Below are 12,743 nucleotides of genomic sequence, written 5' to 3'. Positions count from 1 at the left end.
TTTTGTCACGAAAAGATTCTCGACTATGCATGGAATTGACAGCCTTGGAAAGACACAACTCTGACGTCTCCAAAACTGCAAAGATATTATCTGTGCGTGCCCCAGAACTAATGCAACAGGCGAAACCAAGATGAAGTTTCATACAGGAAATGCCCCAGATTCTGAAGGCGCTGTGTTCCAATGTCTCCTTATATGGCTGTGAATGCGCCAGGAATGAGCCTGCGCTTTCTGTGTATTCCCCGAGGTGTCTGCAGCATTGTGACGTGTTTGTAGGCATATCATTGGAAGATTGACCATAAGAGACTACATTTACCTGGTGTCCCGCCCGGTGTCCTGTGTGCGTAATCTGTAGGTCCATGCGCGTTCCATTTCTTCAGAACAGATAGTAAAATGCCACGATAGATTTTATCGTCGATAGATATGTGAAAAACACCTTGAGGATTGATTCTAAACACGGTTTGCCATGTTTCTGTCGATATTATGGAGTTAATTTGGAAAAAAGTTCACGTTTTAATGACTTATTATTTTATTTTTTTCCTTACCCAAACGCGATGAACAAAACGGAGCGATTAGTCGACACAAATAATATTTTTTTTTTTTTTATTTTTTTTTGACATGCGCATAAGTAATATGTTTTGTCCATTTTCAATATGATTTCATAGGAAGTCAAAAGTCAAAAATGTCAAAATTTTGTAAAAAACTTCACACATCCTTAAAAAAGTGCTTTCTGGACCGTTTTTTGAAATTCTTTCAAATTTTGTGTCAATTACACATGTATAAGAACTGTATCAACATACTTTAGTTGTATTGTATTATCATAATTTAAAAAAAAATGTTTTACTTGTGCATAAGGAATATGATTTGTCCATTTACAATATGATTTCATAGGAAGTCAAAAGTCAAAGTCAAAAGTCACTTTTTTGGGGTTGGCCATAAGAAATTTGACATGCTCAAAAATCCTGCAGAAATGCAAAATTGACTGGCCTGATGAACTCGGGATGGCCGGGCAGTGATAGTTGTTCCTTTCCATCACTCGTTGTGTTGATTTCATCATGTCCATTTGGTGATGTTTTTTTCACTATAGAATCATATTGCAAATGCACGTGCATTTGCATATGGGCATTTACCATATGAAATTTGACATGCTCAAAAATGCAAAATTGACTGGCCTGATGAACACAGGATGGCCGAGCAGTGATAGTTGTACCTTTCCATCACTCGTTGTGTTGATTTCATCATGTCCATTTGTTTATGTTTTCTCACTTTTGCAAAGTCACTGTGCATTTGCAATATGGTTCAATGGGCATGTACCATCACGATTTTGTCATGCTATAAAAATCCTGCAGGAATGCAAAATTGAATGGCCTGATGAACACAGGATGGCCGAGCAGTGATAGTTGTACCTTTCCATCACTCGTTGTGTTGATTTCATCACTATAGAATCATATTGCAAATGCACGTGCATTGTTGTGCAACTGGTAACCCAAAAATAAAAATATGGTTGTAAATGCATTTACCGGAACTCCTATTGTCCATGCCCGCTATGGGAGTACCCTACTACGGCCCTCTATCTATGAGGGCCGTCCTGATTGCTTTATGGACTGTTTTAAATATTCTGATGGATACGCATTGTTGTGCAACTGGTGATTGAAAATAGGCACCTGGGGCCTGTTGCACAAAAGTAGAATTAAGACATCCGGGATAAATGACTCAGCTGAGCTCAATGAAGCCAAAACATGTGCGTCCAGGCTTAATTGGTTGCACAAAGACCAAGCCAGGATGAGCAGACACGGATTCATTAAGCCAGGTGAAACCAATCCTGGATAGGTGCGCGCTCACGGCTCACTCAAATAGACCCCGCCACAGATCACAGATTAACTGATTTACCATGGCAACTAGAGCCGCGTACTTTTCCCCGTCGGAAGCACAAATCCTCATGGAGGCATACGAGGAGGTAAAAGATATAATTAAGAAGAAAGGCAACACCGCCACAGTGATAAAGCAAAGAGAAAAAGCGTGGCAAAGTATTGCAGACCGCCTGAATGCGTAAGTAGTGCACAATTACACACTCACCGCTCCGCTGAAACATCACAATTACAATTCAAATATTTAATTCACATCTCCAAAAATGCAGTAGTACTGTAATTATGAAACGGTTACATTTTTAATTGAAATGCACTGCAGATATGAGTGAAATTGTGTAAAGTAACTCCATCACACTGTATAAAGCTATGATACATTTTTTGATATTTTTACTGAAAACAAGACAAAAATACCAAGTAATTTTTTGCAGTGTGACTCCATTAAATGTGTGTGTGTGTGTGTGTGTGTGTGTGTGTGTGTGTGTGTGTGTGTGTGTGTGTGTGTGTGTGTGTGTGTGTGTGTGTGTGTGTGTGTGTGTGTGTGTGTGTGTGTGTGTGTGTGTGTGTGTGTGTGTGTGTAGATTAAACATGAACGGGCCAAAACGGACATGGCAGCAGGTCAAAATCAAATACAAGAACATTCTGCAGAATGGTATGGTCCCTGACTAATATTTAACAAAGCACAAGCATATATTGTACCCAGAAGGTGCCTGCTCACACATTGTCTGTACTGTTTTAGCAGTGAAAAAGAATACCCACAGACAAGGCACGGGTGGTGGGTCACCAAAGGCTGACCTTACCCCAGCAGAGGACATGGCCTTGGAGCTAAATAAAGGCAGGCCCGTCTTAGAGGGGATCCCTGGGGGAAAGAGACGAGCATAGGTTCCTCCCAAGATGCCACCCGCTTCATTCAAGGTATGTCCTTCCATCTCTACATGGGATACAACCACATTCATATTGAATCAATTTGGACTGTCTGACTTTGGTTTACCTATTGCCTTGCAGTGCCTGGCAGCACTGTGTTCCTGTTAGAGCCACCAGCACAAGCACCAGACGATGCTGATCCAGTGAGTACTCCATCAAAGGCATACTGTAGGCCTGGCATGTCTTGTCTACTAGCTTCAATATGAATCCGATTAAATGTGATAGGGTGAAGGCCCCAGTGCAGCAGCAACAGCACATGATGGAGACGATGATGAGGAGGAGACCATCTCTCTGGATTCCAGAAGGCATGAGGTATCATGTTAAGACTGTGAAAGTACTATTTACTCTACAATGGTGAGGAGTCCTCATCAAAATCAAAAAATCTAATTTCTTTTACAGGACCCAGATGCTATACAGTGGGAAAACCAGCCTGGCAACATAGTGCGTATTAATAAAAGGACACCACATCCTGCCAAATTCCAGCTGCGCTAATTGTATTGTGTTCACAGAGCTCACAGGCTATCAGAAAGTTGTATGGCAACCACCTCCGGCGCCAAATAGAACTGGCAGACATAGACATTCAGTACAAGAAGAAAAAGATGGAAAATCTTGCACTGGAGTCCGAAATAAAAAAGAGGACAATTAGGAAACTGGACCTTGAAATAAAAAAACTTGAGAGGGAGGTGAGATATGCCTTCAATGTACACTGTATGCTAACTGTAACACAAATGTAAGTTTGTAAGTCGCTCTGGATAAGAGCGTCTGCTAAATGACTTAAATGTAAATGTAAATGTAAATGTATTAATCATTATTTTTCTTTCCTCCCCCAGCTCCAAGAAGATGACACAGCTCAAAATAAAAATTAGGTATATTCTCGTAAAGTCAAGTGAGCCATGACATATGAGCTCTTATTGTGAGCACACAGGACGGTGGCATCTTTCTAAGGTTTTTTTTATTTTCCCAGCAATCAGTACAACCAAGTCATCGTTATAAGGCATCGCCCTCTTTTGCCCACCCCCCCAGCACCAGGTGTGGCCACTAGCCTATATGAAGGCCCAAAATTGTGTGTTCCTTTCTGCTCTGACAATGGCATGCCCATTCGTGCGAGATGTGGTGGATGAAGAAGCACTTGTGCTGAGGAGAGCCTTCAGGCGAGAAAGGGTCTTCAGGGACCGGTTGGACCCACTGGCCTTCCCTGATGACCATCTATATGAAAGATACAGGTTTTCTGCAGATGGCATCAGGTATCTATGCAGACTACTGGGTCCCAGGATTAAGCACCGCACTGCACGGAGCCATGCACTGAGTGTGGAGCAAATGGTTTGTGTGGCCTTGCGCTTTTTGCTAGTGGAGCCTTCCTGTACTCAGTGGGGGATGCAGAACAGCTGAACAAGGCCACAATTTGCCGCACAATAAGGAGTGTGTGTCTGGCTATCAAAGCATTAGCAGATGTCTTCATCTCCTTCCCTGGCCACAGAAGACTCTGTGACATCAAAGAGGAGTTCTATAGGATTGCAGGTAAGAGGATCTACAAATTACAGGACAACTGTTAACACATAGTAGGATACTCATTACTTTGTGTGACAGGTTTCCCCAATGTCATTGGTGCAGTGGACTGCACACACATAAGATAAAAGCCCCTCAGGTGCCCATGAGGCCGATTTTGTGAATAGGAAATCCTTTCACAGCATTAATGTTCAGGTGAACATAACTTTTTGATATTGTCCATTGACGAACACTCTGCATTGCCAGTGATGTGCATTGATTGGTGTAATATTCCTCATCTTATGATTTCAGATGGTCTGCAATGCTGACTGTGTGATCAGCAATGTTGTGGCAAAATGGCCTGGCTCAGTCCATGACTCCAGAATCTTTCGGGCCTCTGAAATCTATCAGTGCCTATCACAAGGTAAGCAACACAACCCCTATTTATAAACATCATGGCTGTGTCAAGAATATCACTGTGTTTATGAGGTAGTAATGATGAGATTTTGTGTTGACAGGTGAATTCTCTGGTGTGTTGCTGGGAGACAGGGGGTATGGCTGCCAGCCTTTTCTCCTGACACCTTTCACAGACCCCCAGGAAGCACAGCAGGCCTACAACCATGCCAGGGCCAGAGTTGAAATGACCATTGGCCTCCTGAAGGCACGCTTTCACTGCCTTCACAAATTAAGGGTCAGCCCTGTTAGGGCATGTGATATTACTGTGGCTTGTGCTGTCCTCCACAATGTGGCCTGCCTGAGGAAGGAGAGGGCCCCCAGAGTGCCACCAGCCATGGACTGGGACAATCCGGCAATCTTCCCTGATGACGACAGTGGTCGGCTGCTGAGGGACCAATATGTGTTGAATTATTTTAGTTAGTATGTGTGCTTTGAATTTTGGTTAAATATGTCCTGCGGTGGCAGAGGAATTTGGTTTTTTTTGGGTTCGTTTTTGACGAATTTGGCCTCTTATGATGTTTGTGCGGTATACTGTGTGTAATACAAGGCTGCAGGAGGCTACTGCATCCATTCATTTGTCTGTTCAGTTGATGTGTATGGATTTGTCCTGCATTTATTTTAGTGTGCAGACATGCAGGGTGTGTTATATACAGACCTTTGAATGTGTATGTATCATTTTGTATAATATGCTTGGATTCTGTGCTTTCCATCTTGTAGAGTCACTGTGACTTCAGTTTCGAAAGGAGCTGATGGTTTACCTGCTTTGTTTTGTCCTTATTCAATAAAGGAACATAATGTTACACATTGTGTTTTTATATTCATATGGAATGTGTATTTGTTTATATGACAGAGTACTAGGGCCACACTGAAGAAAAAGGATAAAGTCATAAATTTATGAGGCTGGTTCTTTCTGCAGAAAAGCTACATATTGTTTTTACAGTTTTGATACTTATGACAATGTGATACTTAATATTCTGGCACATCAGCATGTCTTTGTTTATGAAACCATACTGAAGTACAATTTCACGAAATGCCCCACATCTGTCATTTTAACAACTGTCCTCCTTTAAAACAACTGGTTACAATATTATGACTTGTGTTTTTTTCCCCTCTGTGGCCCTAATATTCTATCATTTTATATATAGCCTTATAGTCTATGGGAAACTGTAAATTATCTAATGATAGCAACATCATCTAAAAATCATTTTTTATCCAAAATCATTGAAATTAATGATCACAAACGTTTAAATAATAACAGTGGGTCTAGTTATATGTGATAACAATGTATAGTGAGCAGTGAAATAACTATTGGTTTCCATTTGTGGTGACTGCTGACTGACATTAGGGATGAGATTAAATAGATCCTGGAATTTAGCCTGGTCTGGAGCAGGCTAGCTCCACAGAATAAATCTCCATGGTAATTTATACCATAACATATCCTCCTGCCCCCTATCCATCTTTAGTGCAACCGGATTACGGATCAATTGAGCCAGGATCACCAAGATATCCTGGCTTAATCCCTTATCCTAGTTTTGTGCAACAGGCCCCTGGTAACCCAAAAATAATATTATGGTTGTAAATGCATTTATCGGTCATTCTGATATTAATGCCCACTATGGGAACAGGATGGCCGGGCAGTGATAGTTGTTCCTTTCCATCACTCGTTGTGTTGATTTCATCATGTCCATTTTGTGATGTTTTTTCACTGTTGAATCATATTGCAAGTGCGCGTGCATTTGCAATATGGTTCAATGGGCATTTACCATATGAAATTTGACATGCTCAAAAATCCTGCAGAAATGCAAAATTGACTGGCCTGATGAACACAGGATGGCCTGGCAGTGATAGTTGCTCATTTCCATCGCTCGTTGCTTTGACTTCATCATGTCCATTTGGTGATGTTTTTTTCACTATAGAATCATATTGCAAATGCACGTGCATTGTTGTGCAACTGGTAACCCAAAAATAAAAATATTGTTGTAAATGCATTTACCGGGACTCCTATTGTCCATGCCCGCTATGGGAGTACCCTACTACGGCCCTCTATCTATGGGGGCCGTCCTGAGTGCTTTATGGACTGTTTAAAATATTCTGATGGATACGCATTGTTGTGCAACTGGTGATTGAAAATAGGCACCTGGTAACCCAAAAATAAAAATATGGTTGTAAATGCATTTACCGGTCATTCTGATATTAATGCCCGGGCAGTGATAGTTGTTCCTTTCCATCACTCGTTGTGTTGATTTCATCATGTCCATTTGGTGATGTTTTTTCACTATACAATCATATTGCAAGTGCACGTGCATTTGCAATATGGTTCAATGGGCATTTACCATATGAAATTTGACATGCTCAAAAATGCAAAATTGACTGGCCTGATGAACACAGGATGGCCGAGCAGTGATAGTTGTACCTTTCCATCACTCGTTGTGTTGATTTCATCATGTCCATTTGGTGATGTTTTTTCACTATAGAATCATATTGCAAATGCACATGCATTGTTGTGCAACTGGTAACCCAAAAATAAAAATAAGGTGATTTCATTATGTCCATTTGTTTATGTTTTCTTACTTTTGCAAAGTCACTGTGCATTTGCAATATGGTTCAATGGACAGGTACCATCACGAATTTGTAATGCTATAAAAATCCTGCAGGAATGTGAAATTGACTGGCCCGATGAACTCGGGATGGCTGGGCAGTGATTCTGGTTCATCTCAATGGCTCGTTAGGGTTGATTTCAGAATGTCACTTTGGTGATGGTACCTCACTGTTTAAACATATTGCAACTGGACAAGAGTCACCAGCAAGTCACTGTCCATCAGTCAATTAGATATCATTCTGACACCAAACTGATACAAACTGACACCAAACCCACTTTTTCCAACTCGTTTAGTAGCCAACTATCACATACTTCAGAGCTGGCCCAAAATTCACAACACCTTCGGTTCAAACCATAAAAAAACATAAAACACATAGTTACGTTCTAGCTGCGGGTCCATTTCTTATGTTACGTGTAGGCCTAGCTGAGGCGACCCCGAATCCCAAGTTTCGGCTCAATCGGTCATTTGGTGTCCGAGCAAAACCCTAATTGGTGCTGAAAATCAACTTTTTTCTATGACTTGCTACGGGGTCCTTGAATGAGCTATCGGACAGAAACGTTGGGGTCTGTCTATATGGGCCGAGACGGTCGCAATGCACCTAGTCTTGTGTCTCTGAGACATTTCTAAATGTCGCCATTTTCGTAATGGTCAAAATGAATTGAAGTCATTGCAAATGTACGAAGCTGTTAATCGGTCCGAGATCCGTCTAGAGCCACGTAACTCACCACGCACTATCGACCCGAGGTCTAGAACAGGATTCTAAAGTTTCGGAACTCTAGGTCTGACGGTTCTTTAAAAGTTCCAACAAGGTTAACTAATGCAGGCAGTGTATGCACCCCAATGGGTCCCTCCTTCCAAGCTGTGTTTGTGTGTGATTTAGTTTTCCTTTGAAATTTTATGGGAAAAATTACTGATTTACAGTTCATGGGGGTTGCCTAATCACATATATGAAGTTTTGGAAAGATCGGACTTTTTTAACCCCTCGAAACAGCCCAAGAGGCACAGGAAGCTATAAGTCAACACATATCCTCACTGGGGTATGCTTTTACAGAATCCTGAGTTTTAAGTCCTTACGCTAAGAATTGACTGATTTATACAGGGTTGAATGCACTATGTCTATCAAACTGCAGGCAGGGTATGGCAAAACACTTTTAGGGTGATTTTAACCACTTCCGGTTGGACCAGGAAGCTTAGAATCAACACAGGTAGACCTCGTAGTGGCCTGATGGATTGCCATCGAAGACAGGTTCATACGACATTCATAACCCACATAGGCTTCAGGTTGAATTTAGGGGTGCAGGCAATGTATTCCTATGGGGAGAGAAGTCAATGCAAACTCTTTGAAGTAAACACCTTCTTTTAACTATTAAGGGTTAATGCCACATGGTCAAGGTTAGGCTTGCACGGATCGGGAGGACCTTAGGAACGTACCTGAGGTCGAATTGTGCTTCTCACCCTAACGGTTCTCTCACTGTCACCCAAAAGCAAATGACGTTGTGGGGCAGGCTTCATTTTGGGCCTACTTTTCTAATGGTCGCTGCGCTTAGACAGAGCGAGCTACGGTCAAGCGGGATATCTCGTTAAACTCGGCACGGCCTAGAGATTGTGGTAATGCCATTGCCTGCTCTCTGTGTCTTTAAGCACCGCACTTTTTAACTCCATCCTTGCTGTGTGTGCGTGTGAGAGCTTTTCTTTGACATCTGTTGGGAGAAATGACTGATTTACAGGTCATGAGGGTTACCTAGTCACACATATGAAGTTTAGGAAAGATGTGACTTTTTTAACCCTTCAAAACAGACAGTGTGACCCAATTAAAGGCACTTCCGGTAGGCACAGGAAGCTATAAGTAAACACATGTCTTGATTGACATAGACACTTACAGAATCCTGAGTTTTAAGCCTTTAAGTTAAGAATTGGCTGATCTACGATCTACACAGGGTTGAATGTAGTCATTTTCACCTTTGAAGGTTATGTACATCAAAACACCTTTTGGGTCAATTTAACCACTTCCGTTTGCTCCAGGAAGCTTAGAATCGACACAGGTAGACCTCATAGTGGTCTGATGGACTGTCATAGAAGACAGGTTCATTAGGCATTCATAACCCACATAGGCTTCAGGTTGAATTTAGAGGTGCAGGCAATGTATTCCTATGGGGAGAGAAGTCAATGCAAACTCTTTGATGTAAACACCTTCTTTTAACTGTTAAGGGTTAATGCCACACGGTCAAGGTTAGGCTTGCACGGATCGGGAGGACCTCAGGTACGTTCCTGAGGTCGAATTGTGCTTCTCACCTTAACGGTTCTCTCACTGTCACCCAAAAGCAAATGACATTGAGGGCCAGCCTTCATTTTGGGCCTACTTTTCTAATGGTCGCTGTGCTTAGACCGAGCGAGCTACGGTCAAGCGGGGCATCTTGTTGAACTCGGCACGGCCTAGAGAATATGGAAATGCCATCGTAGGCTTTGTGTGTCTTTAAGCACCGCACTTTGTCACTCCATCCTTGCTGTGTGTGTGTGTGAGAGAGAGCTTTTCTTTGACATCTGTTGGGAGAAATGACTGACTTACAGTTTATGGGGGTTGCCTAATCACACATATGAAGTTTTGAAAAGATCTGACCTTTTTAACCCTTGGAAACTGCCACTGTGACACCATTTAAGCCACTTCCGGTTGGCACAGGAAGCTATAAATAAACTCATATCATGATTGGGGTATGCCTTTACAGAATCCTGAGTTTTAAGTCTGTACGTTAAGAACTGAGTTATTTACAGAGGGTTTAGTGAGTGTGTGAAAATCATAGAAAATCACAGAAATCTCGCAGAGCTCTGCAGCACACTTTAAAACGATTCGTAAGAACACCCTGCAACTGGATCTGTAACCGTTGAAAAAAAAACACCTATCCGTGAACATCACCAATCTGTCGTTCTACGATTTCTATTAAATGACGATAGATAAATGGCTGGTTCTTTTTTTATTGACACCGGAGGCTCCTTGACTTTGACGTGAAGTGGAAAAATAATTTCTCTATTTTCATTTTGGACCTTTAATCCCAGATAAATGGCCATAACTCAAAAACCGTTGAGGCCTAGACACCATCTTGTTCGGGGCCAACTGCCCATTATGCCAAACCTACGCTCACCGAGTTTCGGCTTCTAAATATTTTCAGTTTTCGAGATAAGGCCCCGTCGTGAATCGTGATGTTTTGTCCAATAGCAATATGATTGCTTATGCCCTCTTGTGGGAATTTCCGGGACAGCGGAAAAATGACCAAAATCTTATTATTTTTGTAAAACGGAAACCGAATGTCCGACAAAGTTCATTTGATGACTTCCTGGTAGGTCCGGCCCTGCAGCTCGGCCCGACGCCGTCCGCGAATTTTACAAACGATTTCGGACGTCTAGTAAGGGACCGTACATTTGCAATATGGACTTTCTCACTAACCATACAGCTACTGCCGAAATCTTCCCTTAAGGTATGTAAGGAACCATCACCAAAATGACATTCTGAAATTAACACCAACAAGCGATGGAGTGGAACCAGAATCACTGCCCGGCCATCCCGATTTCATCGGTCCAGTCAATTTTGCATTTCTGCAGTATTTTTGAGCATGTCAAATTCGTGATGGTAATTGCCCATTGAAACATATTGCAAATGGACAGCTGTGCACCTGGTGATTGGAATGTGTTACCAGAAGCACATTTTTAAAATGGTTTTAATGCCTAAAGGGAGGCAAGGGGTCCACGGTTGGGTAGGGAGCAACCCCCACCCGTGCCCATCCAATAGGGGGTGCCCCTTGTCATTTTGGATGTTTTTCAAAAAATCGTTACAAACGAAGGGAGAAATCAAATCAAATCAAATTTTATTTGTCACATACACATGGTTAGCAGATGTTAATGCGAGTGTAGCGAAATGCTTGTGCTTCTAGTTCCGACAATGCAGTGATAACCAACAAGTAATCTAACTAACAATTCCAAAACTACTGTCTTATACACAGTGTAAGGGGATAAGGAATATGTACATAAGGATATATGAATGAGTGATGGTACAGAGCAGCATACAGTAGATGGTATCGAGTACAGTATATACATATGAGATGAGTATGTAGACAAAGTAAACAAAGTGGCATAGTTAAAGTGGCTAGTGACATAAGAATGCAGTCGATGATCTAGAGTACAGTATATACATATGCATATGAGATGAATAGTGTAGGGTAAGTAACATTATATAAGGTAGCATTGTTTAAAGTGGCTAGTGATATATTTACATCATTTCCCATCAATTCCCATTATTAAAGTGGCTGGAGTTGGGTCAGTGTCAATGACAGTGTGTTGGCAGCAGCCACTCAATGTTAGTGATTGCTGTTTAACAGTCTGATGGCCTTGAGATAGAAGCTGTTTTTCAGTCTCTCGGTCCCAGCTTTGATGCACCTGTACTGACCTCGCCTTCTGGATGATAGCGGGGTGAACAGGCAGTGGTTTGGGTGGTTGATGTCCTTGATGATCTTTATGGCCTTCCTGTAACATCGGGTGGTGTAGGTGTCCTGGAGGGCAGGTAGTTTGCCCCCGGTGATGCGTTGTGCAGACCTCACTACCCTCTGGAGAGCCTTACGGTTGAGGGCGGAGCAGTTGCCGTACCAGGCGGTGATACAGCCCGCCAGGATGCTCTCGATTGTGCATCTGTAGAAGTTTGGCCATATAGCCATATGGAGGTGTGGATGGCTCATATATTTCCTTCAATGTTACACACACACATATATTTAGGACTGTACCAATCGGCAGTCTTCCAAACATTTTTATGTGCTGTTTTTCTTGTTTGTCTCATCATACATGACAAATAGACCATCTAGGTTGATTCATGGTGTAACATAGTGCTATATATCATTTGGGCAGTATAAAGGCCTTTTGGACATGGTTCACTGACTTATGGGTGTGTAAACAGACTTCCTATGATCGTACATGGCAAATGGACATAACATCCTGATTTGGAAACTTTCAAATAATTCATATTGCATTTGGACATTTCTTATGGCATTTGGTAAATAAATTAAAAAGTGAATTTTGACTTTGACTTTTGACTTCCTATGAAATCAAATTGCAAATGGACAAAACATTTGTCTTATGGATAAGTTTTTAAAAAATGTTTAAAAGATAATAAAATTTGACAAAAGTATGTTCATACAGTTCATGTGCAATTGACAAAAAAACGTGTTTAAATAAAAAATAATAATAATCGAAAACATTTCGAAAAATGGTCCAGAAAGCACTTTAAGGGGGTGATACATTTTCTAAATGTTACTCTTGGGTCTTCACTTGTGTTACATTTGCAATGTGAAAAATGTCAATTTCAGGGGGGTGTTCCCTTGAAGTATAACATCATTCTCATCAAGATAGCATTAATACATGAAATAACAAACTCAGT

At 41.6% G+C, this 12,743-nt stretch overlaps 2 protein-coding genes across 2 annotated transcripts in view; one reads left to right on the top strand and one right to left on the bottom strand.

Moving 5' to 3' along the window:
• Positions 1–12,743, bottom strand: part of LOC115107210 (phospholipid phosphatase 4-like) — a 146,832-nt gene that overhangs the window by 71,468 nt on the left and 62,621 nt on the right. The window lies entirely within an intron of this gene.
• On the top strand, positions 1,641–5,228 carry LOC135563958 (putative nuclease HARBI1). The gene is made up of 9 exons (XM_065008060.1): positions 1,641–2,514; positions 2,602–2,777; positions 2,868–2,929; positions 3,012–3,098; positions 3,186–3,469; positions 3,617–3,652; positions 3,751–4,304; positions 4,584–4,695; positions 4,790–5,228. The coding sequence occupies exons 7-9, from the start codon at positions 4,236–4,238 to the stop codon at positions 5,146–5,148; spliced, it is 540 nt and encodes a 179-aa protein (XP_064864132.1). The 5' UTR covers positions 1,641–2,514; positions 2,602–2,777; positions 2,868–2,929; positions 3,012–3,098; positions 3,186–3,469; positions 3,617–3,652; positions 3,751–4,235; the 3' UTR covers positions 5,149–5,228.

This window comes from Oncorhynchus nerka, linkage group LG23 (genome assembly GCF_034236695.1).
Source record: "Oncorhynchus nerka isolate Pitt River linkage group LG23, Oner_Uvic_2.0, whole genome shotgun sequence".
NCBI lineage: Eukaryota > Metazoa > Chordata > Actinopteri > Salmoniformes > Salmonidae > Oncorhynchus > Oncorhynchus nerka.
Note: the sequence above shows the minus strand (reverse complement) of the source record. Positions and strands in the feature narration are given on the sequence as shown.

Excerpts from the sequence above, each read along its gene's own strand:
- LOC135563958 (XM_065008060.1), top strand. The coding sequence starts at position 4,236 with ATGTCTTCATCTCCTTCCCTGGCCACAGAAGACTCTGTGACATCAAAG. Across the intron at positions 4,305-4,583 it reads GGAGTTCTATAGGATTGCAG|ATGGTCTGCAATGCTGACTG; the intron begins GTAAGAGGATCT and ends TTATGATTTCAG. Across the intron at positions 4,696-4,789 it reads CTATCAGTGCCTATCACAAG|GTGAATTCTCTGGTGTGTTG; the intron begins GTAAGCAACACA and ends TTGTGTTGACAG.